This window comes from Centruroides vittatus, unplaced genomic scaffold (genome assembly GCF_030686945.1).
Source record: "Centruroides vittatus isolate TY-2023 unplaced genomic scaffold, ASM3068694v2 contig_1401, whole genome shotgun sequence".
Classification (NCBI taxonomy): domain Eukaryota; kingdom Metazoa; phylum Arthropoda; class Arachnida; order Scorpiones; family Buthidae; genus Centruroides; species Centruroides vittatus.
In genome coordinates, this window is record NW_027120880.1 from 70,556 (window position 1) to 97,811 (window position 27,256).

The window sequence follows — 27,256 nt, forward strand, 5'->3', positions numbered from 1 at the left end:
CCGATGCCCATCTTCAGCCAACTAAACAACAAAAGGTGTTTTTTACATAAGAAAAGAGTACAAACAGATATTTAAAGTAAACAATACAACAGCATACACAACACTCCATAAAACGTACCTTATAATTGTCTGTACGTGTTACAAATACATGCGTAAAAACAGCACAGCAGTTATTGGGTGTTGTTACCTTCTAAATGTTGGTGTTAAGAGCTTGTATACTGGAATGAATGTCAAATATACATTTATATAATCAACTAAAAAGGTGGATTTTTTCATTAAAAGTTTAAAATAACATTACCCATTAAAGACTGGACCGCACCTCGTTCGAAAGCATAGACAGTACGAGTAGTCCAACAGCATGAATCTTTATAAAATTCCATAAAAGTTTTTAATATCAATCTGTGGAAATGTATCAAATTATTCTCCACAGATCGTATTTATAAAAAATATACCTGAAATTCGTCTGCCGGCATGTTATCTGGGAGTTCCCTTGCATGGTGACTAGAGTTGTTTCCGTATACAGGTCTCACACGCCGCCGCTTGAACTGCGTAATTTGGTTTTTTAATTTGCATACATTTGGTTAAGTATCGATAGAGCAGGTATTACTTCTAAGGAGTTTTCCCTTCCAACAAAATTATTCCGGAGCTTAACGACATTTTTTAGAGCTTATTACTATACAATTAATATTATAAAATATACGAAACTGTTTCAAGATTCGATATTACGTCATTTTCATAGTGATAGATATTAAAATCCAAAACTGAAATAAAAAATTGGCAGTGGGCACCTGTTGTATAGTAATAAGCTCTAAAAAATGTCGTTAAGCTCCGGAACAATTTTGTTGGAAGGGAAAACTCATTAGAAGTAATATCTGCCCTATCGGTACTTAACCAAATGTATGCAAATTAAAAAACCTAATTACACAGTTGAAGCGGCGGCGTGTGAAATCTGTATACGAAAACAACTCTAGTCACTATGCAAGGGAACTCCCAGATAACATGCCGGTAGACGAATTTCAGGTATATTAAATACGATCTGTAGAGAATAATTTGAGAAATTTCCACAGATTGATATTAAAAACTTTTATGGAATTTTATAAAGATTCATGCTGTTAAACTACTCGTACTCTGTCTATGCTTTCGAACGAGGTGCGGTCCAGTCTTTAATGGGTAATGTTATTTTAAACTTTCAATGAAAAAATCCACCTTTTTAGTTGATTATATAAATGTATATTTGACATTCATTCCAGTATACAAGCTCTTAACACCAACATTTAGAAGGTAACAACACCCAATAACTGCTGTGCTGTTTTTACGCATGTATTTGTAACACGTACAGACAATTATAAGGTACGTTTTATGGAGTGTTGTGTATGCTGTTGTATTGTTTACTTTAAATATCTGTTTGTACTCTTTTCTTATGTAAAAAACACCTTTTGTTGTTTAGTTGGCTGAAGATGGGCATCGGCTCGAAACGCGCGATGTAAAAAGCGTTCCAACCGAATAAAGGATGAAAATTTGCCCAGTGTTTTAAATCTACTGTCACTGCATTGTGTCTTCGAAAGAAAGAAAGCATAAAACATGGTTTCCTCAACTCACCTTTTTCTAATTGAAAGTTTTCAAACAGCACAAGACAGGATGCATCAAAATTTATGCGACTTGCTGTAAATCTTTTAAACGCTAATTTACGGAAAACAATGCAACGGATATTATTCGAATTTTGTAATGACGTAGGCGAGCGGTAAATGAACCTACTCCTAGATGATGTAACCGTTCAGTTTTGATTATATAGGTGATATTTGCACTGTGACAACATTACCCTTGCGAAAACCAGTTGCAAGGCACGACCTACATTTGATGTGGGAAAGGTATGTACAGCAAGGTCTGTATAAGAAGGTTAGGACACGCTCCCGTGATTCTATGCGGCAGCGGCCATGTTGGGGCATATCGATAGAGATCACCATACGTGGTCCCTGCGTGAGTCCACTATTATTACGTATATACGTACTCAGAACGTTAAACAATGGGTTATTCTGTGGCACCTAATTGTAAAAGTAAGTCTACCGACCTTCGATTGTTTAGATTTCTTGCAGATAAGCAGAGGAAAGCGAAGTGGGTGCAGAACTGCAGACAGGATAAGTAGCAGCCAACTGAGCATTCTAAACTATGTGACAGTAGTGTATATTATGTATTTTTCTATAGGTACTGTCTTTGAGATGTACACTCAAACCTGTTTTTGTGCGGTGGATAGGGACCGCATAAAAAAGTCTCACGTAGAAAACAACTTAAAATCGTACGAAATAACCAGGAATTGCTTTTTTAACTTTTTGGGCCTTTTTCTGCAATCCTTAATGGGGAAAAATCCTCTAAAATTTTTATTTTTTATATTAATTAATTATTTCCACTTAAATACCAATCTAACATTAAAAAGCTAAAAATAATCGTTAAAAAATGATTTTATTTGATAAATATAGCTGCAGAAAGTGTTATTTCATTTAACAAGGCGTGAAATTTCACACCCGCAGTCTAAAGCTGGAGGGGAGCTAACTTACCGCATCTGTTCAAATATAACATAATATTTATGATTTTTATGCTATTAAAATGAGAAGGGACCGAAAAAAACATGAGAAAAAAATTTTACTGAATAAAAAATGAAAAAACTGCTGATGTCATAGAAAACATCCAATAGTTTTAAAAAATTTTACAGGAGTCAATTATGTTCCAATTTGATTGAAATTTTCATATACCGCACAAAAACAGGTTTGAGTGTATACGTGAGCTCACATTAAATTATTTGTTGTTCAGCTTCATTTCGAAGAATCTCAGAACTGTTAATCTCAACTTTTCTGTCAGTGAGATTACATATTTTTGCCAGAGATACGAACAGTACTTTGAATGTAAAAAAACTGTATGGAAGCAAAACCTCATTTATGCGTAATTCTGCCGACTTCCGAAAATGGTATTTTATTATATTTGTATCTTGTGTGTTTACAGAGAAAGAAGTTATGTCTCAGATAAGCTCTGTTCAAAATATCATCAAATTATGTTTAATATTATCCTTTTTGATTAAATTTTATATAATTAGGAAAATATGACGTTTAAGCCTTTGTAAAGCCAAAAATTTTCATTAAACGTTAGTCCAGTATTTATTTTTAATGCATTAATATTGTATTGGTAAATGCTTTAAAATAAAATTGTAAATAACTTATGTTGTTGCATTACTTTACCAAGTGCTTATATACGTAATTGCATCAGTTTTAGCACCTATTTAATTAGTTTCATTCACGACAGCGAGTGATGTGAATGATTGTTTCTTTTAAACTATTTGATCGAAAAGTTACATAAAATTGGGGATGCATAATCATTCGAAATTATTATTATAATTTTGACTGGAAATCACTGGATTTATGCAATTTTAGTTTAATTAATGTCGTTTAAAACTCTCGTACAAGTCTGCTTAAAACGTGCGTATCAAAATACCCCAAAATGGCGGCTCAAGAAGTAGGTCACGTGTCCTGACCTCCTTATACAGACCTTGATGTACAGAACATCTCGCGAGGCCCTCTGGTGGCGTAAAAAACAGATTTTATCAAATAAAAAGCAGTTAAAACTGTCAAATTTTTATTCATAAAAATGCGGACTATATTCTTTGACTAATATTAAAAAAAATTAAAGAAACAGAAATTTCCTGCTTTTAGCCTTACTGAACTCCTTAATAATTTATCGTAATTCAGCTTCGATGCCATATATGCTTCAATAGGTTAAACCTCTAAAGTTGAAAGTATTTCCTGACCCATTGTATTTCTTAAATAATTTTTTTTGGTTTTAATTTTGAAAAGCTTTCAGCGTCGGCAGTACTTACCGGTATTGTTAACAAAATTCGAACCAGAATGTAAATATTTGAGTAAATTTCTTTCAAGTTATTAACTGTAATGTATTGGAGAAGCCGTTTCACATCTTAATTCAAGTTGGTTAAATTTGGGATCATTATTTGTAATTCTTCATATAATTCGTAAGGTTAGAAGTCACTGCTCTCATCCACTCGCAAAGCAGAGTTTAAATTTTGACAGTTTTTTAATATTTGCTCTTTTGGAATATTTTTTTAACTTGCTTAGATCATAGAGAAAACCAAATTTTTAAAACGTTGATTCAGAGACATAAATCTCGAATAACCTATTGTTTACTATAGAATCAATCATGGTGTTAAAAAAATCTGTTTCATACCAGCATTTGGGATACTGTATAGGTTGAACATCCTTTTCTTCATCCTTTTCCTACCATAGGTTGAAATCGAACATCCTTTTCTTCTTGGTTATCCTTTCATTTTTAAAGTCTTTTGGCAGTTCGTAACTGCTATTCTCAGTAAATTGACGAACACCGGACAAAGATTTTTCGAATCCAGCGTGAAAGTAGCATAAACAAACGGAACGGGAAATCCCAGCTCTGGCTGGCGGGGATTCCCCGCGATAGCAATGTAACGCCAGCAAATGTTGCTAGACTAAATAAAAACAAATTTGGTGTGTCAATATATTCATCGTTTTATGACGAGTAAAATTTTTACTTTTTGTTCACGGTTTTTAAGTAATGCATAAACCCTCGAGACGCGAGGCCGTAGGCGGTGGCCCACGTCGCCCACGCCTTACGTTGCCTCTGGTGACAACTAGACCCGGTTTTCTCTATTATCTGGTCATAATTACAAATTACGAATGCTTTGTTCGTATTTACTATTAGTTATAAATGAAACAAGTAAAATCTTTAGATACTGTATAAACATTACTTATAAATAAGCAAGTTTTTCAAAAAAATACGATAATGTTTAGAACAGAACAATGCATTCTAACTCAATACAATATGAAGTGCAATTATGAATAATATAAAATATAAGGCGACTTAAAAATTAACATTTTCAGACTAAAATTGATTCCGGAAATGTTTTCTGGTTTCGAACTTTTACGATTCCAAAGTTATGAAAGATCAGTAAACAAGAAATCATAATACAGTGAACCTCTATAAACGGACACTCCCAAATAGCGGTCACCTCTACTAATCGGGCATTTTTACAATCCCCACACTTTCAAGTAGGACATTAATTATATTTACTTCTAAATAGCGGTCACTGTAAATAACGAACGCCGTCATCAATAACTAATTTTTAGAAAACGCGAAGTCCGCCTTCAATATTCTGAAAAAATTAATTTACGAAACAATTTAAAACTAAAAACATCAGTTGAAATACTTTTTCAGACGACGAATTTCGACCGTGAGCGTGGAATAAATACGCTAAAAGTGGAAACTGGGTCGAAAACAGAGTGTAAAAAGCCGAACAATACTGTTTAGGAGCCGTCCATAAATTACGTAAGGTATTTTGGGGTGGATGGAAGTCAAAGATTTCTTATGATTAAGATCTTACTCAGGGGTAGGAGGATAATAGATCTCGTTTTATGTAATACTCTTATTGATCTCGTTGAATGGTGAAGTTTTGAATTTAGCTTTAATTTGGCGGTTTCTATTAAGAACCTTCGTTGTACTAATGCCAGCAGGTGTGATGTGATAGAATAATAACGCTAGCAGTCTCACTCTCTATACATTTTTATCATGGGAGAAAGGCCGTGTAGTTGTTTCTCTCTCGTTTTTTTTTAAATATTTTTTTTATTTAAATAAGTGCACCATTCCTATTGGTGTATAACACTAAGAATACATAAACCAAAATACATGGTATAAAGTAAACTTAAAATTAGTATTCGGCTTTTAGTGAAAACTAAAATGTAAAACTAAAAATTAGAATTTATGAATAGTCTTATCTTCCATATATTTTAAACATAATTTTAAAAAGTATTAAACAGTGGCTTCTGAACAAGCATGTCGAGTGAACACGGCCACTGAAACCAAGCGTGAAGATTTCTAATTTCAGAATAAGTCTATCTCAATCGCAAATTAGACAATGATAGATCATACGGTCGACTGTGTCTAGGTTTTTTTGTACAGCAAAAGCAAGAGGCAGTTTCTACCCAGTTATATATAACCAGGTAGCTTCTAAAATCATTATGCTCAGTAAATAGTTGAGCAGTAGCAAACGTTAAATCTCTAAGCAGTGATGAGAACCTGCATTAAACACTAGGAAAAAAGTCTTGTTATTCTACCAGTTTTACTGCTTAACTATTGTTAATTCCACTTTTGCATAGCGTTTTCTTGAATATAATTTTTAAGGCTGCTGCGTGAGAGAAAGATATGAGTGTAGTTCAAGTCAGTGTTCTCTGCAGCTGACTTAGCCTCAAAGTCGGCTTTTTCATTTCCTAGTATACCAGTATGGCCACGAACGAACGTCAAAGTTATCTTATTTACAAGATTTTTAATATGGTGCTGGATATACAGTGGAACCTCGGTATACGACCTTAATCCGTTCCTGATGTTTGGACTTATACCGAACAGGACGTATACCAAACCAACCTTTCCCATAAGAAGTAATGTAAAAATGATTAATCCGTTCTCATGTTAAAAGAAAAAAAATTCCTCTTGATATGGTTTATTAATGGAATTGTAAAATAATTGAAACACTGTTTGAGCACATCAAAAATAGAATAAATTTTATTATAGATTTTTAAAGTTATTACAATAATAATCGCAAATAATTGCTTCTGATATGCTGTCACCAGAATATTGTTTTTCAGTTATCGAAAGCCAAAGCAATTTCTCAACATGATCTAATGGCTCCGATCTCTGTTTAGAAATTGATTTAACCCCTTTCGCAACGTTAGCAGATTTAATAATGTCTTTCTTTTTCACGATTGTCGATATCGTCGTTCTCGGAATACAGTATGCAACAGTTAAATCTCGAACACGCATGAAACCTTCGTATTTCTCAACAATCTCTTTTTTCAGTTCCATCGTGATTCTAGTCGTTTTTTTAGTTTTCTGTTGCTTTACATTTGCCTTTTTGCAATTCATGATTAATAAATATAATAAAGTTTTACTTACAAATTAAAATGAAAAGAAATTTAACAAAGTTATAGATCGTGGCACCGCGAACGTCTAGTCTGGTTTAGTACACCGATAGTGCTACTTGTTCGTAGATGATGCATATAATTGAATTAAGTCTTATACCGAGCAAAATTTGTTCAAAGAGGACGTATTCCGAATTGGACGCATTCTAAAGCAGACGTATACCGAGGTACTACTATCTGTGATTTTATTGCTATTGAAATTGGGATTTAATAGAGCTTTCAGGACGGACTAAGAATCACTGTAAATGGTGATAGACAGAGTTTTGTTTGGTAGTGACGTGGTCCACTGAACAACTTGGTAGACAGCATCTTCTTCAGCTTGATATGTGGAGGTATCTGTACCTTCTAAAATATTTTGGGCAAAATATGTCAGTTTAAAGGAAGATACAGATACTTGAGCAGACATGAAGAGGGCTTTTAAACCCATCTGTGTAGATATTAATGTCTGCGTGGTTATCCATGCAGGAAGCTGATGACATCGAATGTACCCTGGAGATAACCTTGATTACAGGGTGATGATCAGAGATAGGGTAGCATTTGAACAGTCGTAGATAGGAGTAGAGACTATTGTTGAGCTTTAATGTTTGTAGTTCTGATATAGTAGTTTAAAACCTTTTCTACAATACATAGTGGCAAAGGAAGAAGCTCTGCTAGAATCAGAGTGGCATTAGTAGAAACAGTTCTGCAGCACTTTGAAATTCTGATGGCAAGCTGTCTTTGAAAAGAGAGTAATTTACTTGCGACTGAATTTTTACTAGTTACATGACCCCAACTAGATGCCGCGTAAAGTAGCATTGGTTGTATTGTCCCATTATATAGAGTTTTATAAGCTTTATGATTTAGTTTTCCAGGTGCACCTAGCACATTTTAACAGCATGTAGTTTTGGCCTTTTTGTGCTCTCTGAGCGGTAAAGGGCCTTAAACCACAAAGAAGAAGAAAAAAAAAAAAAAAAAACAGCATGTAGTTTATTTTCTTGGCCTTAGCCAAGATATAACCAATATGACAATAAATTGTGGTTTCTATTATATCTTGTTTTATTTTGTAGCCTATGAAATTTCTGTTTACACGTGCAATAGCTAGTCGATCTGTCAAAGTATTTTGTGTCCTTTTGTGAAAATTACAATTAATATAAAAATGAATATTAGGATGTTGATTAATGATGATAATAAAAAGATTGTAAATAATTAAAAAGTAGTTAATTAAATAAATTGTTCATTCGAATTTATTAAATTTTTATATTTTTTAATTTGTTCACATAGTCTTTTATAAATAATAGTATTTATTAATTAACTAATTAATTATTATATATTTTGAACCTAAGGTTTTTAGTGTTTCATTAAAAAAAATTAAGTTTTGTTAAAATCTTTCTATAAAATTATGCCTAAGTATTACCTAAGAGAGGGAGATCAAAGGAAATATTACGGTTCCTTACACAGGGGTGGGTGGGGTCTAGAATGGCCAAAATCGCCCTTACGTAATTTATGGATGGCCCCTTCTCTGTGAGGAAAGACGAGTCATGTTAAGTTGTCAATCACCATTTATTGTCAAACATATTAATGTTATTGAACTTCTGTTTTATTGTTGGAGTTAACGCACCGTACCGGACACCATAAATTTCGCTAATAATTCATTCGTTCGACAAGAACCGTAGTACAGTTGTAACAATAAAAAACTTTAAATGGTTATGACAGTAACGTTCGGGTAGTGAAAGTTCAAAGGTCGTGTTACGAAAACATTTGCCGGCCACATTAAACTATGAAAATTTCGATATTTTGGCAGTTATGACACACTTACGAGCTTAACAATGATGTTGTGGCTTAGATGTAATTGTTTTATAAGTCATTAATTGCAAATTAGCAAAACTGTTCGAAAAATTACACCTACTCGGTAACTAGAAAGCAGACACATTCGTATATCGATTTTAATTAGTCGCTTATATCATAAATAATATTATAAATGCAAGGATATCAAAACATTTCTTACCTATGGAAGCGGATAACAAATTCCCTTTGTAACTTTACATTCGAACTGCGTAAACTGACCTTCGTCCATTTTTCTTTCCTGACAAGTCTTTCATATTGTCGTTTTTTTTGGTCCACGTCGTATTTTGATGACTTAATAATTAATCCATGTACGAGTATTTACGTTTATCGCAATTTTTATTTCTCATTTAGTGTTCAGTTCAATCTGTTTGCAATTTAGAATTCCATTAAAATGAGATTTTTAAAGCTAAGAAGATAAATAATATATTGAATATATACTTCTTCCTTCTCTTTATGTGCCCTGTTCTCCAAGAACGTTTGCAACCAGTCGCATAATTTTGATTTTGTCGTCAGCTGATTTGAATAATGATCCGGTACTAAGCCCAAACCATTGTAAATTTTTGAACAAGGATGTTCTTTTGCGTGGGCCGCGTTTACCTTCGACTTTACCATGAATTCTTATTTGTAAGAGATGATATTTTTCGTTTCTTGTAATGTGGCCAAAATATTCTAGTTTCCTTTTCTTTATGGTGTCTTTTATTTCTGTTTGATTGTTAATATTTCTATGTTAGTTTTCTTGGCTGTCCGATGACTTCCTTTATATTGTTTTCGTTAGAGTCCAATTTTCCGCACCGTACAATACAACACACTTTTTGCTATATTATAATGATTTGAAATTATAAAAATTTTTAAATTATAATATAACATTACAGGTGGCAGCGCACACTCAGGTTTAAATGTTGCCGAGTAAGTTAAGAAACTGGTAGCTGCATTTTTTAAATGAAGTAATAAAATTTAATGAAAGCATTTATAATTAATTATTATTATCATAGTTGAGGTTTGATTACCAGAGTGATTTCTGGAAAAATTTATTGAAATTTTACTAAATGTGCACATTGTAAATTTTTAATAATTAAAGAAGAGAATTTATATATTTTAAAAGATTTAGCGTAGAAAATGGAAATTTTAATCACTACAAAATACAGTAGAGAATCGGTAATCGGAATCGCCGGTAATCGGAACGATTTTCAGTCGGACTGTGTCGTGCTGAATCGAACGTTTTTGATACTAGATTTACTTTTAAAGTATAATTTTCATGTTTTTATATTTTTCAATATATTTATTTTGTTTGTACAAAATGCAGAAATAATTTTTAACGATACGATAGCCTCGATTATTACTGTATTATAAAAATTTTCGTTAGGCTTAAAATCAACGAAAATTCAACACGAAGCGACAGGCAACGGAGAAAAATTTGAACATCGGACAAGTTAATATATTTATTCGTACATAATCTGTAATCGGAACAAATCACTAATCTGAACAACCCCAGTCCCCAATTGATTCCGATTTTCGGTTCTCTACTGTACTTTGAATATGAATTAGTCTGATATTTAAGATCGTTTTATTATTTCCATTTAGCTAACTTTTAACTTGAAATTACAGAAAACACAAACTAAAAAAGGAGAAGAACGAAATCCAGTCTTGCAAGAATGAAATCCACGATTCACTTTTTTCTACTCTCCATATTCCATTCCTAAGAATTTGTACTTTACAAGCTTGAACGTTGTAAATTCCTCTCATAGGAAACTTGCTATGAAGGAAGTATTTTTTTTATTTGAATCTTACCTATTTTAATGTTAAAAAGTCATACTAAACCAAATTTTATAAAATTTATTTGATGTACATTGTTATTTCTTGCAGTTGTTTTTTGGATGAAACACAAAGTTTAGAAGAAAATATTTTCCAAGATTAAAGAATATATTGTATATTAAATACTATTTTACTTACATCGAAGCATTCATTTAAAATATAAACGAAGAAGCAGGAAATAAAGATCAATGAAAAAGCATGAAGAACGTTTTAAAAAAGTTTACAGAAATTGTTTACTTTAATATGTTGTCTCTAATTAGTTGTGGTTGAACATATTAGTAATATGATGTATTTATACTCGAGCTTTGTCATCTCTAAAATTAGTTATTGTGTTTTGATACAGAAATCTACTTTTAGATATAAAAATGTTTATTTCTAGTTAAATATTATTAGTGGCTAATTATTATTATAATTGAAGAAAATTAACTGATTATACAGAGATGAAATATTTAAAACAATTTTTATAATTGCAGATAAAAAGAACCAAAAAAATTCTTCATGTAAACATTGTAAGAAGAACTTCACATCTAAACGAAATTTGCTACTTCACAAAAGAATACTTACAGGAGAAAAGCCTTACAGTTGTGACGAGTGTAAACGGAAATTTACACGGAAAGAACACTTAATTAAACACCTTCGGACCCATACTGGAGAAAAGCCTTACAGTTGTGATGAGTGTAAACGGAAATTTACACGGAAAGAACACTTAATTAAACACCTTCGGACCCATACTGGAGAAAAGCCTTACAGTTGTGATGAGTGTAAACAGAAGTTTTCGCGAAAGTACAGCTTAATTGCACATTTTCGGACTCATACTGGAGAAAAGCCTTACAGCTGTGAACAGTGTAAACGGAAGTTTTCATTAAAAGGAAACTTAATTGCACATCTTCGGACCCACACTAAAGAAAAGCCTTACACTTGTGATGAGTGTAAACAGAAGTATAGAGAAAAGAAAACCTTAATTAATCACCTTCGGACCCATACTGGAGAAAAGCCTTACAGTTGTGAAGAGTGTAAACAAAAGTTTAGAGAAAAGAGAAACTTAATTAAACATCTTCGCACCCACACTGGAGAAAAGCCTTACAGTTGTGATGAGTGTAAACAGAAGTTTTCGCGAAAGGACAGCTTAATTGCACACCTCCGGACCCATACTGGAGAAAAGCCTTACAGTTGTGACGAGTGTAAACAGAAGTTTAGACAAAAGAAAACCTTAATTGCACATCTTCGCACCCACACTAAAGAAAAGCAGTACAGTTGTGACGAGTGTAAACAGAAGTTTTCAATAAAGGGAAATTTACTTGAACATCTTCGCATCCGTACTGGAGAAAAACCTTACACTTGTGACGAGTGTAAACAGAAGTTTACACAAAAAGAAAGCTTAATTAACACCTTCGGCTCTACTTCGGAGAAAAACGTATAAATGTCAATTATGTGTAGAGAAATTCATTCGAAATACGGACCTAAATAAACATTACAATATTCACAGTTAGAAGCAATTTTTTCTGCGAAACTTATGATTTCTATTATGTATAACGATCAAAAGATTTAAATAAAACTGGTTTAAAATTAAAATGGTCTGTTGATTTCGTTGAATTTTTTAAAAGCTTCAACTAAGAAGCATCACAATATTCATATTCAGATGTATTTTTTTAATTTTTAATTGTATTTGAAAAAAACAACTTTTTCGTTAGTTTACAGAACTCGTTATTTATTAGCAAATGGTTTTAAAACAAAATTTATAGTTTTTGACTTTGCGGAAATTTTCTATTTGCAACTTCTGTTTGGAATCTGAAGTGAAAATTCTGTCTGATATGCTTGTTTACTCGTTTGTTTTTATGTGTTTTAACTTTTATTTATCTGACGACACGCTTGAATGTATAATTAAATTTTCGCAAAAAACGTCACGTTAAAGTTTAGTTTGTAAAGCTTTTATTTTCATAATACTTGCCACTTAACATTGTTTCTTTGTACTTTCAATAAATTAAAACAGTATTGTAACATTTAAAAAGCAGCAGGTTACAAGAATAGTTGTTTAAATGAATAATTTTTATTTACAGAAGAAAAGCAATTAACATTAACCCACCATTTCACCAACAGACGATTAGACAAATCGCAGGATCAACGACTATTTTAAATACAGGATTACTGATTTTGCATCCAGCATTTTTGTTAGGTATGTGGCTGTCACGTGCCAAAAGTTTATCTCCTGAAAGATAGAATGTGATTTACGATGACTGTTTATTTTTTCTCGTTGCCTATGACCCTCTGAACTCTTGCTATTTTTTTTACGTCTAGTGTGTCTGTAGTTCTTCGTCGAATAAAGACCTATAGAAGTTTTGTCTGTCTCCCGTTTATATCCTTGCTGGCTCAGTTTATCCAACTTCACCAACAAAAATTACTAACAATTTTAAGATTAGGCGTAATTCGGCATTAGTTACTAATCGACCAAATTCGGTCGGTTAGTGCACTAATCTTGGCAAACATGGCGGCAGATTTCTTTTACTTTCCAGAATACGTGTATGAAAACAAAATAATATAAAATTATTTTCGAATTTCATGCACATTAATTTGTGATCGATCCAATCCTATTGAAAACTTTGACGACCGACTGTTTATTGAAAGAACTGTTGTACATGTATGTTACGAAATGAAGAACCTCTTGCCATCATATAACAGAAGAAACCAACCTTTATCACCTCTATTGCAGTTATTGATTAGTTTACGTTTTTATGCCACTAGAAACTTTTATCATGAATTTTAGATTCAGCTGACTTAAACATCGAAATCAAACGTATGTAGGATAATTAAAACTATAAAGCTTTGGGGGAAATTTTCAAAAAAGTACATCGCATTTTCACGACTATGCTGGAATATAGAAAAGTCATTAAAAATTTTATGATATTGCTACGTTTCCAGGTGTTATAGGTTCTGTAGATTGTACTCATATTCAAATTTTATCTCCTGGGATGAATGCAGAATTATTTAGAAATAAAAGAGGTTATTTTTCAATCAATACCCAAATATGTTAAATTCTATATTGTTCTTTATCAGATTGTTTACATGAATAAATTCTGTGTGTATATAAATTTGAATAAATATAAATATTACATCTTTCATTCAATTAATATTTTTAGGTAGTCAGTGACGCTAATTTAATAATAAGAAACTTAGTAGCAAGATGGGGTGGATCGGTACATGATTCTATAATATTTGTCGGAACGTAGTGACGACTAAAGCCGGATGCACACATGCGGCGCGGCAAGGAAAAGCGGCAGAATGACGTCACTTTTTCTCGCCGCAGAGGTCTATTTCGTGCCGCTTTTCTCATGCCGCGAAAGTTGGTCGAATTCTATCTTTCGCGGCGGCCGCCGCCAAGACGCATTTCTATCAGCCAATAACATTTCGTCTGGCAGTCACGTGAGAAAATACAATCACGTGGTGTTTTAATGGCGGAAAGTTCGACGTGGTTAACCGAGATAACTAACATCAGAATAATGAGGAAAGAATAATAAATTTAACACAAATTCTACACAGATACAGTAATCATATATCATTTAATTTAAAGAACAAAACAACCGAATCTTACTCGAAATAGTATTCTTTATCGAGAGATCTTAATCGAAGAATAAGCCTATTTTGTACATCAGTTCTTTACCGATCCAACAAAATATCTCGGCAAGATTCTTGCCAATACGATATCTCTAATCCAAAACATTCATTCGAATCTTCGACGAAATCTTCCAGCTAAATAAAACGAGCCGTACAAAACAAAATTTGTAAACACGTGGATAGCGGTGCGTCGATATCGTTCGCCATCTTGAATACTGAACGCATACGCCGAAATGTAAACGGATTGCCGCTTGTGTGGTCGTGATGCCGCGCGGCGAAGACGCGTTTGCGTCACCGCTTTTCCTTGCCGCGCCGCATGTGTGCATCCTCCTTAATACTTGACTTCGTGCATTCCTTGTCCGCAGAATAACTCTGGAATGAGTTGTCCGATCTTGATGAAATTTTCTACGACGACTGATCATCACTTAAGGATGAAGTGATTAAAATTTCAACTTTCAAAAATGATCCGTTTTTGTAGAACTGGATATAGGTGTTTTTCTTCAGTATGGATCATTTTTGAGAGTTGAAATTTTAATCAGTTCGTCCTTGAGTAATGATGAGCCGTCGTGGAAAATTTCATCAAGATCGGACAACTCATTCTAGAGTTATTTTGTTGACAAGGAATGCATGAAGTCAAGTGTTAGTCGCTTCCTGCACGCACGTGTAGAAGCGCCATCTGGTGGTCAGAAAATATGACAAGCATTAAAACGGTAATTTTGAAAGGTAAATGTTATCGCTAACTAGGACACACAACAAATATAAAGAATCTTTATAGAATAATAAGTTTAAACAAGTCTTCTTTTTAAAACGTGGAGCAGCAGCGATCAATATTGATGGCTTTACGATCCATTCTCTCCTTCGTCTTCCTATCGTTAGTACGAAATTTCGATCTCTAAATGGAGAAGCTGCGCAGAGATTCCAAATTGAGATGAAGTCGCTCAAATTCATCATCATCGATGAAATGTCAATGATTGGTGCAAGAATGCTTTACATGATCGAGAGAAGATTGAGAGAGATAAACCCCGAGAAAGATGAGCCGTTTGGTGGATTCTTTATCTATTTGTTTGGTGATTTTCGTCAGCTTCCTCTGTTAAAGATACTCCTTTCTACTCGAGTGTTTTTTACAATGTAATGTCCCAACAAGGTCCCTACCTCGTTAGGACATTACATTACATTGCATTTGATTCTTTTGAGAAGTTCATTGAACTTAGTAATTCTCATAGACAAAATAGCGCAGATAGTTCCTTCACAGATGTCTTACAACATCTAGCTTCGGGTGATTTTTCTGATACAGATCTGAACATTCTGACGACAAGAAATCGAGCCTGTTTAACCAGAGATGAACTTGATCAGTTCCAAACGGCAGTAGAGCTATATCCAACAAACGAGCAAGTTAAACAAAGCAATGAAGACTACTTGTAGTCAACTAGATGCCCTTTTGCTTATATAGCAGGGGTGGGCAAACAAGAGTTCAGTGGGAGCCGAAATGTAGGTTTTGCAAAATGCATGGGAGCCGCAGTTCTGTACTATGGTCGTGGATAGTATGGTAAGGCCGGAAAGGATAGCACTTTCAGCAAGAGCCGCATGTAACTCAAAAAGAGCCGCACTTGCCCATGCCTGTTATATATCATCTGAAAACACTCCAGATATTGCCCTGCCTTCGTTCAAAGATGACTCAAGCTCTTGGTCTCTCGGTCCCTCCAAGTTTTTGAATCTCTCAGTTAATGCCAGAATCATTCTGAGAGTCAACTTATGGGTGCAAGGAGGTCTCGTCAATGGTTCACTAGGAACTATACGCTACATTATATATGTTCCTAATGCTCGCCCTCCAGCTCTTCCTCTGTTTATTTTAGTGGAATTCGATAGCTATCAGGGACTTTTCATCTATGATAATCTGTTTCCAATAATCCCCATAACACGCACTTCGAACGATGGCAGTATATTGCCATCTCGTAGACAGTTTCCCGTTACCTTAGCATACTCGATGACTACACATAAATCACAGGGATTAACTCTTCCAAAAATCAATATAGATATAGGGAAAAAATAAACAGCTATCGGTCTTATCTATGTTACATTGACTACAGTGAAAAAATAACTGACATAGTATTTTTAGAGTTACAATAAAGATCGCAACGAGTCAATCTGTAAGTCCAAGGCCTATAGTGATAGACAGAATTTCATGAGACATTGGCATAGCAATTAATTAATGGCTTATTCTGACCTTATATTTGTACCTTTAAATGATCCAATAGAAATCAAATATATTGTTGAGAACGAATGATTCTTTGTTTCTTTTTTCCTCATAATCTAGAAAATAAAGGTGCGAGCAGCTTCGTTCCGACTACACGCTGATGTAGCGTTACTTAACTAGTTAATAATTCAGCGTTATGTCTGGAATTTGATGATTATTATAGGACTAATAAAAAAGATTGTAATAATAGAAGAAAAAGGAGTTGTATATTCTTTTGTCTGTACTTGTGAACAAAAAAAAAAAAAAAACATACATAGGCGAAACAAAAAGAAAACTAAAAATACGTATAAAAACATATCAGTGCAATTAAAAAGAATCCTGTAAAATCGGCAGTTGCAAAACACTAGAATAAAGACGGATGCGATCGATTTAAAGGCGATAAAAATAAAGGAAAAAGAAAGAAATAGTTTTAAAAGACAGTTATTCAAATATACGTATATAAAAAGACAAAATAATAAAATTAATAACTTAGAAAAGGAGATCCACTAATCATGGAACAGCATTATTTATAGAAGGAGTGACAGGTTAAAGGGTAACTAAAGGAAAAAAAGTTTAGCACAGAATATAATTGTGCAAACAATGAAAGTATACAGAGTGGTGGATAAGTAACTAATGTTGATTTTAACAACCTTTCTTAAGTCTTTTAATTTCAAATATGTATTTATTTTCATATAGACATACTCGTTCAAAAAATTAAAAAAATGATAAAAATTCTTCTAGGGTTAACTAATATATATTTTGATGTAATAAAAAGCAAATAAACGAAGTTATTTAAAGAATTTATACATTTTTGTCGGGATTTTGGAAAATTGTTATAATTTTATAAATTTCGTTATAGAACTTTGTTGATGTAAACCAGCTGAAGAGGGTCATTAAGGCCCGAAAGATAAATATTCTGTGTACAGATAAGAAATAGAGATTTTGTTTTTTTCTGAAGAAGACTTCCTCTTTTTGCAGAAACGGAAACACCACTATAATAAGTCCTAATAATAAACACGGTCCAATGATACGAATAATAATATAACAAAAATCGAATGTATACGTTTAATATGTTTACGGTATCATTTTAACAATCATTAAAATGTTACATATAAAGGTGAAATGAATCGAACTATTTTTATAATCACGCAGTTATTGTCAGAATCAAATAAATATCGTTACTCTTTTAGCTGAAATTGTAAGAGATTAATGATCGAGATTTACCCCTGACCTGTTGTCAGGGGGTAAGGAAACGAATTTGGGGGTAAAAGGCACAACGAATGATTTATTTCAAATAGATCCAAACGAAAATATTTTAATTAATCTAAGCAGATGATAATATTATTACGATTTACGCCCGAAATTTAAACAACTTACAAAGCCTACATATTCTGATATTACAGTATTATCGTCATACTAAGCATCATAAAGAATAAACTAGTAACGGTGACGAATGAAATGTGTCGTATATACTGTTTAAGAACAGAGAAAATACGTACAACAAACACGTGGGTAGCCAGAGGCAAGGTGGATGTTCTCAGCAACAGTTTGGTGAAAACTATCCACTTGTCAGTGGACGCTTGTTTACGTTTTATGATCCCGAGGGGTCGGCATTCTTTTTGTCAGGTCGAGTAGAGGAGAGAAGGGTCGTCGGTAATATACAAGTAAATGACACCATTTAACAAGAAAATTAAAAATTTATTGGATAACGAATAGACGTTACAAATACGAACATCGAATATTTATCGAGATTCCATAACTCTGGTGTACAAATTAAAGGAGCCGAGAGTTTACGCGACTTGATATCATACTTCTGAGACATTTCCACGGAGGATCGAATCAGCCTTCCTTAACTACGGTGCACAAATTAACAAAGTCGCGACTGAGACACACGGATCACGCTTAAAGAATAATTCGGAGATACGGCTCCTCGGTAAATTCCTGGATATCACTGGTCTGGCGTTCGGTGAGAGACTCCCCTCGGAGGGATCGGGCTTAAATTAGTTCGGCTTAAAAAAATAAGTCATGTGACTAAAATACTAAATGTTGTCGAAAGCAAAGGTTACTTTAGCATTATTCTGCATCCTCTGAAGCGCAGGGCCCGGGGCGGTTGCCCCAGTTGCCCGGCCCTGGGGGCAGCCCTGCTGTTAAATCTGAAACAACTGCATAAAATTCAATCCATCCATTTCTAAATTCTCGATTTTCTTCTACTTTTCCGTTTTTTCCAGGCATATTAATTAGAAAAAGTAGAATAGCAATTTTCTACGAATCTAACAATCAAGAAAAGTTATTTATAAACTTATATATATATATTTTCCACGGGAAAAAACAAATAGATAATATTCTCCGGAAATAATATAATTATAATAACCTTACTTGATAAAACAAAAAAATAACTTCTATATATATATATATAAGATATCCAATAGAGAACAAAACTAAAAGCAGAAAATTTGCAGATCACTTGCTAACACAAGAGCAACACTGTCGGGTGAGAAATTCTAGAATCATTCGAAATAAAAAAACACAAATTCTAGGCCCGAACTGCATTTGTTTTTTCATTCATAAAAGTAAGGAAACTTTTCTATTTACAATACAATAAACATTTCTCACGAGTATAGTCTAATATTTACACATTGTGCCATTTAGGACTTGATAATTGCAACCAGATGTACCCTAACTGTGTACCAAATTTAGACTTTAAACTCCTAATCGTTTGGACTCTGTGCTGATTATTATTATTATTATTATTATTAGTATCATCAACTCGTCTCGATTATATATATATATATATATATTATATATATATATATAGATATATTATATTAATAATTGAAAAAAAAATAATAATTCTATTTAGGAAGTTAGTTTTAATATAAAATTATAACGACGCGCCATCTAGTTTCAAAAAGTTCCGATGATGAAACGAGATATCTCCGGTCAGTCGGTCAAGGTCAGCACGTGGCACCACAGATATGTGGGGAATAACACGGGACAGGTAAATGCGTTTTTTCAAAGATTCGTTTATCAAAATTCGATTTCCAACTTCCCAACGAGCAACGCATGCGCAAATCTCGCCACTACTGCCTGTTTGTAGAGAGTGTCGCCATTTTGTATTTTATTGTGTTTCGGTTCTCGGTTCCCTGACTACCTACGAGTCTGGTTTTTTTATGCGCGCATGATTTGGGCATCTAATACTCTGTGCGAAATTTCAACTCCTGACATGTACGCCTTCATACTTCTAAGCTGATAGGACAGAAGGCCGTACGATTTTATAAACAAGACATAGTCTTGTTAATATTGTTCAAGATTAACTAATATGCACCTGAAACACCTAATTTTGTTAGCATCTTCAAGAACTGATCCTAATATAGATGACTTGGTAAAAAAAACTACAAAATAAGTACTGACTGTTTAATAATTATTTAGAATTAAATGTTTCAAGTTATTCATTTTTATTGTAAACATAACCTAACTGGCTGAACCTTTAAAAATGTTTATTAACAATAACACCTAAGTTTGTACTTTTGTTTTATTTATTATATTATTTTTTAAATCTCTACTACTCAGACTTACATGAAAAAAAAACGTGCGTTATTTGCATAAAAATCCCATAATCAGCCTATACATAACATTTTTTCACCTTTATATATTTTTTAGTATGTTGGAAAAGTTGGAAGTGGCACGCATAATTTTTTTCTTTCAGATAGTGGCTCTCTTCCCAAAAAGGTTGGCCACCCCTGGGTTACGATAACGCGACACGTGGGCATTTTGCCGGGGGATCCTCCTTTTTATGAGCAACTGGCTCCTATTTACGTTAAAAATGTGAAGAAACCTGAGTGGCCGGCCGCCGGCTTTTTGACGAGGCGTCAACCCACGACCAAGTTTCAATGGTTTTATCCATTCGGCCAATGGTGGCTATCCTTGTTTATAAACCTAGCAAACTTATGTGTGTTGTTGTCTGTCATAAGATTTTATTGAAACAAGAACATTTTTATATCATTAATTATTAGAGAAAGGTTTTTGGGAATGCGATGAATTTTTAAATTAATTGTAAACACAACTAACGAGTAAAGTTTGTAGTAAGTCTGACCCTCACCAGAGACATGACACGCTACCTCTTTCTCCCCTTAATCAAAGGCCATGATTCCCATGACATTTAAGAACCAAAATTTACCAATATTAATGTGCCAAACGGGAATAATCTAGGTAAAATTTTAGACCCTCTGCAGTGTCAAAATGTCGAGAAATGTAAAATCGAAGTCAAATCTCCGAAACATCAGTTATTATATTAAATAATGTTAAATTTTGTTATTAATTCATATGCCTTTGTGTCCTTATTATACAGTTTATTATATAAATGTCTTCTAGGACATATCGTATTATTAGGACTTATTGTAATGGTTTCCGGGTTATGCAAATATCTTTATTGTTCACCTGTGAAACATGTAAACAACAAAGATTGTTTTTTATGAACAAATTTCCTCAATTTGCATAACCCGAACACCAGTACAATAAGTCCTAATAATACGATATGTCTTAGTAGACACTTATATAATAAATTAAATTTTGTTAATTTATTTGTAGTTCGCTTAACGGAATTATATAACAGGTAAAGTTAGCCTACATTAATTAACATAAATGAACACGTTATTAAATGCTTCGGTGCCGTAAATCATAATTCAACTCTTTAAAATATTTTCATGTTAGTTAAAGGTAAAAGCTAAAGGTAAAATAATTGAAGGTGATTGGAATCGTGACCTTTAACTACCAAAAAATAATATATTTAATGTCCAAAATGGAAATAACCTGTCAAGTTTCACTTTCGAGCCCAGGAGTGTCGTAATGTCAGGCAAAAAATATTTTGCTACGCTTAGATAATTGAATTTATTTTTAGAAATATTTTAAATTATCTAAAAAAGTGGCAAAATATTAGTGGAATTTAACTGTAATAAATGGCACCAAAGCTATTATTCGATGTATTTATGAACAGGTGTTTTCGTTTTGTGTTAATTAATGTAGACTGACGTCTCCTGTTATATGTCTCTAACGCTGACTACAAGTAAATTAACGAAATTTAATTGTAATCAATATAATAATTAATTCTTCGCAGGTTGAACTTTGTTGAACAGTTTAACGCGGATTATTTCCATATTGGAAAATAAAGTTGTTAAGTTTTGGTAGTTAAAAATCATGAGGTCATGCTTTTTTACTAGTAGAGATTAAACAGGTTAAGAAAAGACGGACATGCCGTGGGGAATTGAATTTAGGTCTAGAAATAACAACCGGGAAATAATAATAATATATTATAATTTATCTGTTTTTGAAACCGTCTTCTACTGTGTATTGAGTATTGAACACAAGACTGTGTTATTTATTAAACACTTCGCTTTTTCCACCTTTATTTAGTTGATACGGGTACTTTTACTCGTTTTGGGCATTTTTCCCTTCTTCATTCAACTAACAGGAAATAATATATACAGTATACTAAATATTACAACTTACAAAGATAAATTGTATAAAAATTATTCAAGCATATGCTCATTTTCTTAGACATAGCGCCGTAACTAGCCTTTTATGCGCCCGGTGCGAGCATCTGTAACTATGCCCCAAAACTTGGTCCAGGTCATTACTGCGTTCCAGGGTCTACTCCCTGTGCCTGGGCACCGCAGGCACCGCCCTAGTAACGGCACTGCTTAGACATACCGTTAATTCCTTGTACACAAGGGCGCGCGTATACAGCATAAGTTCGAATATTCAGCCGATAAAATGACTGCAACAACTGTATAAAATCCACGTACAACTAATTAAAATATAAAAAAATATAAAACAACAGATAAATATACAAGCTTATACTGCCTAAATTAAGACGTATCAAACATATCCGATATTAGGTTTTACTTTGAAATAAACGTAATAAATTCTTTATCTTCTTATCGAACGCAATAAATATACTGACGAAGATAAGATTAAATGGAATATGATGGAGTGAAGAAATAAGTAGATCAAGTAAGTAATAAAAAATATATATATATAATCCTATTGTTAAAAACATTCTGTTATACGGGACGGAGGCATGGAGAATGACTGGGAAAGAGAAGAGAAAAGTAACAATGGTTAAAATGGATGCATTGAGAAAATCGTGCAGAGTCTCAAAAAGAGAAAGAAATAACTGAGAGAATCAAAGGCCTAATGGGATTGAAGGAGACGGTTTTGGAAGAAATAAAGAGGAAACAACTTACAGTATTTGGTTTAGACATGTGAAAAGAATGAGTGACGAGAGACTCCCGAAAATGTCAATGGAATACATTCCACAAAAAAAAAGAGAGAAAAAGAGAGAAAGATTCAGGCAAACTTGGTACGACGGAGTAAAGTTAGCATGTAGTGAAAACAGGATTAAACGGGAATTGTGTATGGATAGAGAGAGATGGAGAGGGTTCCTGAGGTCGGACTCCACAAACCGAATATAAACAGAATATAGATAGATAGAAAACGAATATCATATCTCGTTCCTTCTACGAATCGGCTGATGAAATGATATGTCTTGACATAAGTCGTTAATCTCCGCATACCAGGTAGAAACAAGTTTACGCTTACAAGCTGATTTTTTAAAATTATTTTAAGAATGGCTAGAAATATTTAAAACTACCGTGAATTAACAAGTCACTACTAAGGTGATTTTAAAATTTTATATTTTGTATTGGGTATTATCTTATTTGCCGTTCTTTGTCCCATTGTTAACTTTTCCTTTCTAATGTCTGATTTGGAAATTGTTTCCAAGAGACAGGGCATAGAGATAGGAAATTCCAATAGCGTTTCCTTCCAGCCGCCTACAAAAAGTACTTCAGATTTCCAGATATTTTTCTGCCAAGAGAAGATTCGGTACAACGTGTTGTTTTCGAGTTTCTACAATTGAACACAACCACTCCTGAAGTGAGGTTGCTCTGGAGTCGACTGTCTAACAAGAAGCCGTTCGATTCTGCGATTCGAACGAAACATGGAGAGAAAGTAGCCCTAAACACAAATATTTGTTCGTCTAAATAAACGGATTCATTAATAAAGCGTTTTTCAAAAACGTGCCTCTGAAAACGTTTCAAAAACGTGCCTCTGATTTTATTGTTTTGCCGTATTAGTAACATTATTATTACTAGTATTATTCCTTACGATTAAAGTTTATATAACCATAAATTTTAAAATGTTGCCGTTATTTCCTGTTTTGCGAAAAAGAAGTATCTTTAGATTTAACTCTTTTATGTTGTAAAATAAAATTTTTATTTCTTTTCATATTTGATTTCCACACATTTGGGCTGTTTGTTAAATATTATGAGTTCACATTCGAATAATCTTCATACGTTACTACGCCTGGACGAATAAGAAAAGTCTGATGTGATAATTAAGTAGCAGCTTATTTTTAATTGTTAATTTAATGGACAATCTGCTCCTGCGATGGTGTTTGTTACACTTCAAATATTACAATACCATCAGATCTGAAAATAAATGTGGAGAGCGGAACCCATGAGGCGCCATCTGCCGACGAGACTTTAAGAGAGTAGCCAGACGACGGTTAAAAGAAAAGGCGGGAGAAAGATGGACGACGAGTCCAGACGAGACGATTTAAATTTTATGTTTAATGTTTATGTCGTTAAGTGTAATGTCTAGTGTTGCAATTAAATGTTAGTTCAGTAAGCAATTAAGTGTTTTTATTGGACAAGACGAAAAGAAAGTCTTACAAAAGAGGGACTCAGCCGGAATTGGATAAGGCTTAACTCGTGGAGATTTGACAAACAGTGCTTTTGTTTTATGAGTACACTGGACATTTACAGACATTTCTGTTTTGTGAAAATTTCGACGTTGGAGATTCCGAATACATCGGCATTCTGGAATGACTTCAAGCTACGTCTCGACAAACTGTGAGTAGTTCTAAAAATTTACTTTTTAGATGGCGACGCTTGTGGATATTATCGGCGAAACGCTAAAGTCGGCCTCGACAAGTTCAATAAAATTATTGCATCAACTTATATTTGAAGAGATTGGAGATAGGAATAACAGACAAACGAAGGTCGTGTGTCATAACTCCAGTAGGGTCAAACTTAATGACTCTTTTACGCGTTATTCCCGTAGACAATTTTTTTCTATAAAACTCGTCCCTACCCTAAAAAGTAAGCTTTCTGCTATTTATAACGATTAGTAATATAAAAAGTTTTTAATTATAAAATATCGTAACAGATGGCTGCACATACAAATTAAATGTTGCCTGGTAAGTTAAGCAACTCGTTGTTGGATATTTTTAATGAAGTAAGTAATAAAATTTAATGAAAGCATTTTTAATTAATATGTTCATTGTTGAAATTCGAAAACAAGAGTAAATTTCTGAAAAATTTATTGTAATTATACTAAATGTGTACACTGTAAATATCAAATAATTAAAGAAGAGAATTGATATAAGATGTAGCTTAGAAAATGGAAATTTTAATCACTGTACAAAATACTTTGAATATGAATTAGTCTGATATGTAACAATATTTTATTATTTTCATTTAGCAAATTTTCTTCCTGAAAATACAGAAAACAAACTTAAAAAAAAAAAAGAGAGAAGAATGAAATTTCATCTTGCAAGAATGAAATCCACGATTCACTCTTAAGAATTTGCATTTTACAGGCTTGAACGTTTTGAATTCTTCTCATAGGAAACATGTTATGAAGGAAGTATCCTTTGAAAAGATGGTATTCGTTTCACCTGAATTCTACTTATTATAGAATTCTACATTTAACAATATGAATGAATATGATTATGAATTAAATATTTTAATGCTAAAAAGTGATGAATTTAAATTTTATAGAATTTATTTCATGCGTGTTGTTATTTCTTGCAGTTTTTTTATGGATGAAACACAAAGTTTCGAAGATTAAAGAATAAATTGTATATTAAATAGTATTTTACTTACTTCGATGTGCCTTATTTTACAATATAAACGAAGAAGCAGGAGAAAGATCCATTTCTTGGATATAGAAATAAGGATAAATGGAAAAGCATGAAGATATACAAACATTTTATACATGTTTTACAAAAATTGTTTACTTTAATATGTTGTGTCTGATTAGCTGTGGTTGAAAATATTAGTATTGATAATAAGATATATTTATACTCGAACTTTATCATCTCTAAAATTAGTTATTGTGTTTTGATACAGAAATTTACTTTTAGATATAAAAATATTTATTTTTAGTTAAATATTATTAGTGGTTAATCATTGTTGTGATTGAAGAAAATTAACTGATTATACAGATAAAATATTATTCAAAACAATTTTTATAATTGCAGATAAAAGGAACCAAAAGAAATATTCATGTAAACACTGTAAGAAGAACTTCACATTTAAACAAAGTTTGCAACGTCATGAAAGAATACATACAGGAGAAAAGCCTTACACTTGTGACGAATGTAAAAAGAAATTTACACGAAGGGAAAGCTTAGTTAATCACCTTCGGATCCATACAGGAGAAAAGCCATACACGTGTGATGAGTGTAAACAGAAGTTTGCAGAAAAGGGAACATTAATTAAACACCTTCGGACCCATACAGGAGAAAAGCCTTATAGTTGTGATGAGTGTAAACAGAAGTTTTCGCAAAAGGGAACATTAATTACTCATCTTCGCACCCACACTGGAGAAAAGCCTTACACTTGTGACAAGTGTAAACAGAAGTTTTCAATAAAGGGAAACTTAATTAGACACCTTCGGATCCACACTGGAGAAAAATTGTAAGAATGTCAGTTATGTCCAGAGAAATTCATTCGAAACGTGGACTTAAAAGAACATTAAAATATTCACAATTAAAAATAATTATTCTTCGAAACATTTGATTATTATACATAAATGAAAATTATAAGATTTAAGTAAAACTGGTTTAAAATTAAAATCGTATGTTAAGTATTTAGGATTTCGTGAAAGTTTCAGCTAGAAAAACAGTACGATATTTATACTCAGATGTAATTGCCTTACAATTTTATAATTCTATAAAACTTCTTTGTTTTTGGACAGAACTCTGTATTTTTTAGCACACGTGGTTTTAACTTAAAATTTAAAGATTTCGAATTTGCTAAAATTTTATATTTGCAATTTTCTGTTTGAATATTCAAAACAGAATTTACGTATACGTTTGTTGGAAATACTCTTTTCTTTTACTGAATTTCATTGTCATAATATCATATCAATACCCGAACTCTTAATATGTAATTGAAAATGTTATTTCTTTTCTTTTCTTTCGAAGACACAATGTAGTGACGTAAACTTAAACACTGGGCGAATTTTTCATCCTTTTTATTCGGTTGGAACACTATAACACATGAAAATGTTATGTTAAACGTTCTTGAATAAACAATTGTTCTAATGATACTTGTCTGTGTTGATTACAATTAATATTAATTTATTCGAGCTAATTACCACAATGCATATTTTGATCTGATCTCTAATACAGGAAACTTTTGTTTGTTCGTAACTGTTCTTTTGTCCTGACCGTAGATACAGAGATTCGCATGTTGTGAGATTCTGAATATGGATGTTCATATTTTTAAAATATTTTAAAGGTTAATGTAATATCTCGATATAAAATTCGAAATTTTTCTCTCTTTTTATAGAAGTTAAAAATCGACAAGAATAAGGAACAAGCGTTTCCTTTTTGAAAGGTAGTTTCTGAGAGAGATCTTTATCCCTTCTCTGACTAAATAGCTGACTAAAAAAAGACTCATCTCGACATCCTATCACATGGTTGAAACTC

The 27,256-nt window shown here is 32.8% G+C and overlaps 1 protein-coding gene across 1 annotated transcript in view; it reads left to right on the forward strand.

The window, feature by feature from the left end:
* LOC136968134 (zinc finger protein 850-like) overlaps positions 1–26,301 on the forward strand; it is a 62,374-nt gene extending 36,073 nt beyond the window's left edge. The window contains 3 exon segments of the mRNA XM_067262092.1: positions 11,111–12,051; positions 17,961–18,085; positions 25,746–26,301. Of these exon segments, the coding sequence (XP_067118193.1) occupies positions 11,111–12,051; positions 17,961–18,085; positions 25,746–26,301 (1,622 nt within the window).
* The last annotated feature ends 955 nt before the right edge of the window (positions 26,302–27,256 follow it).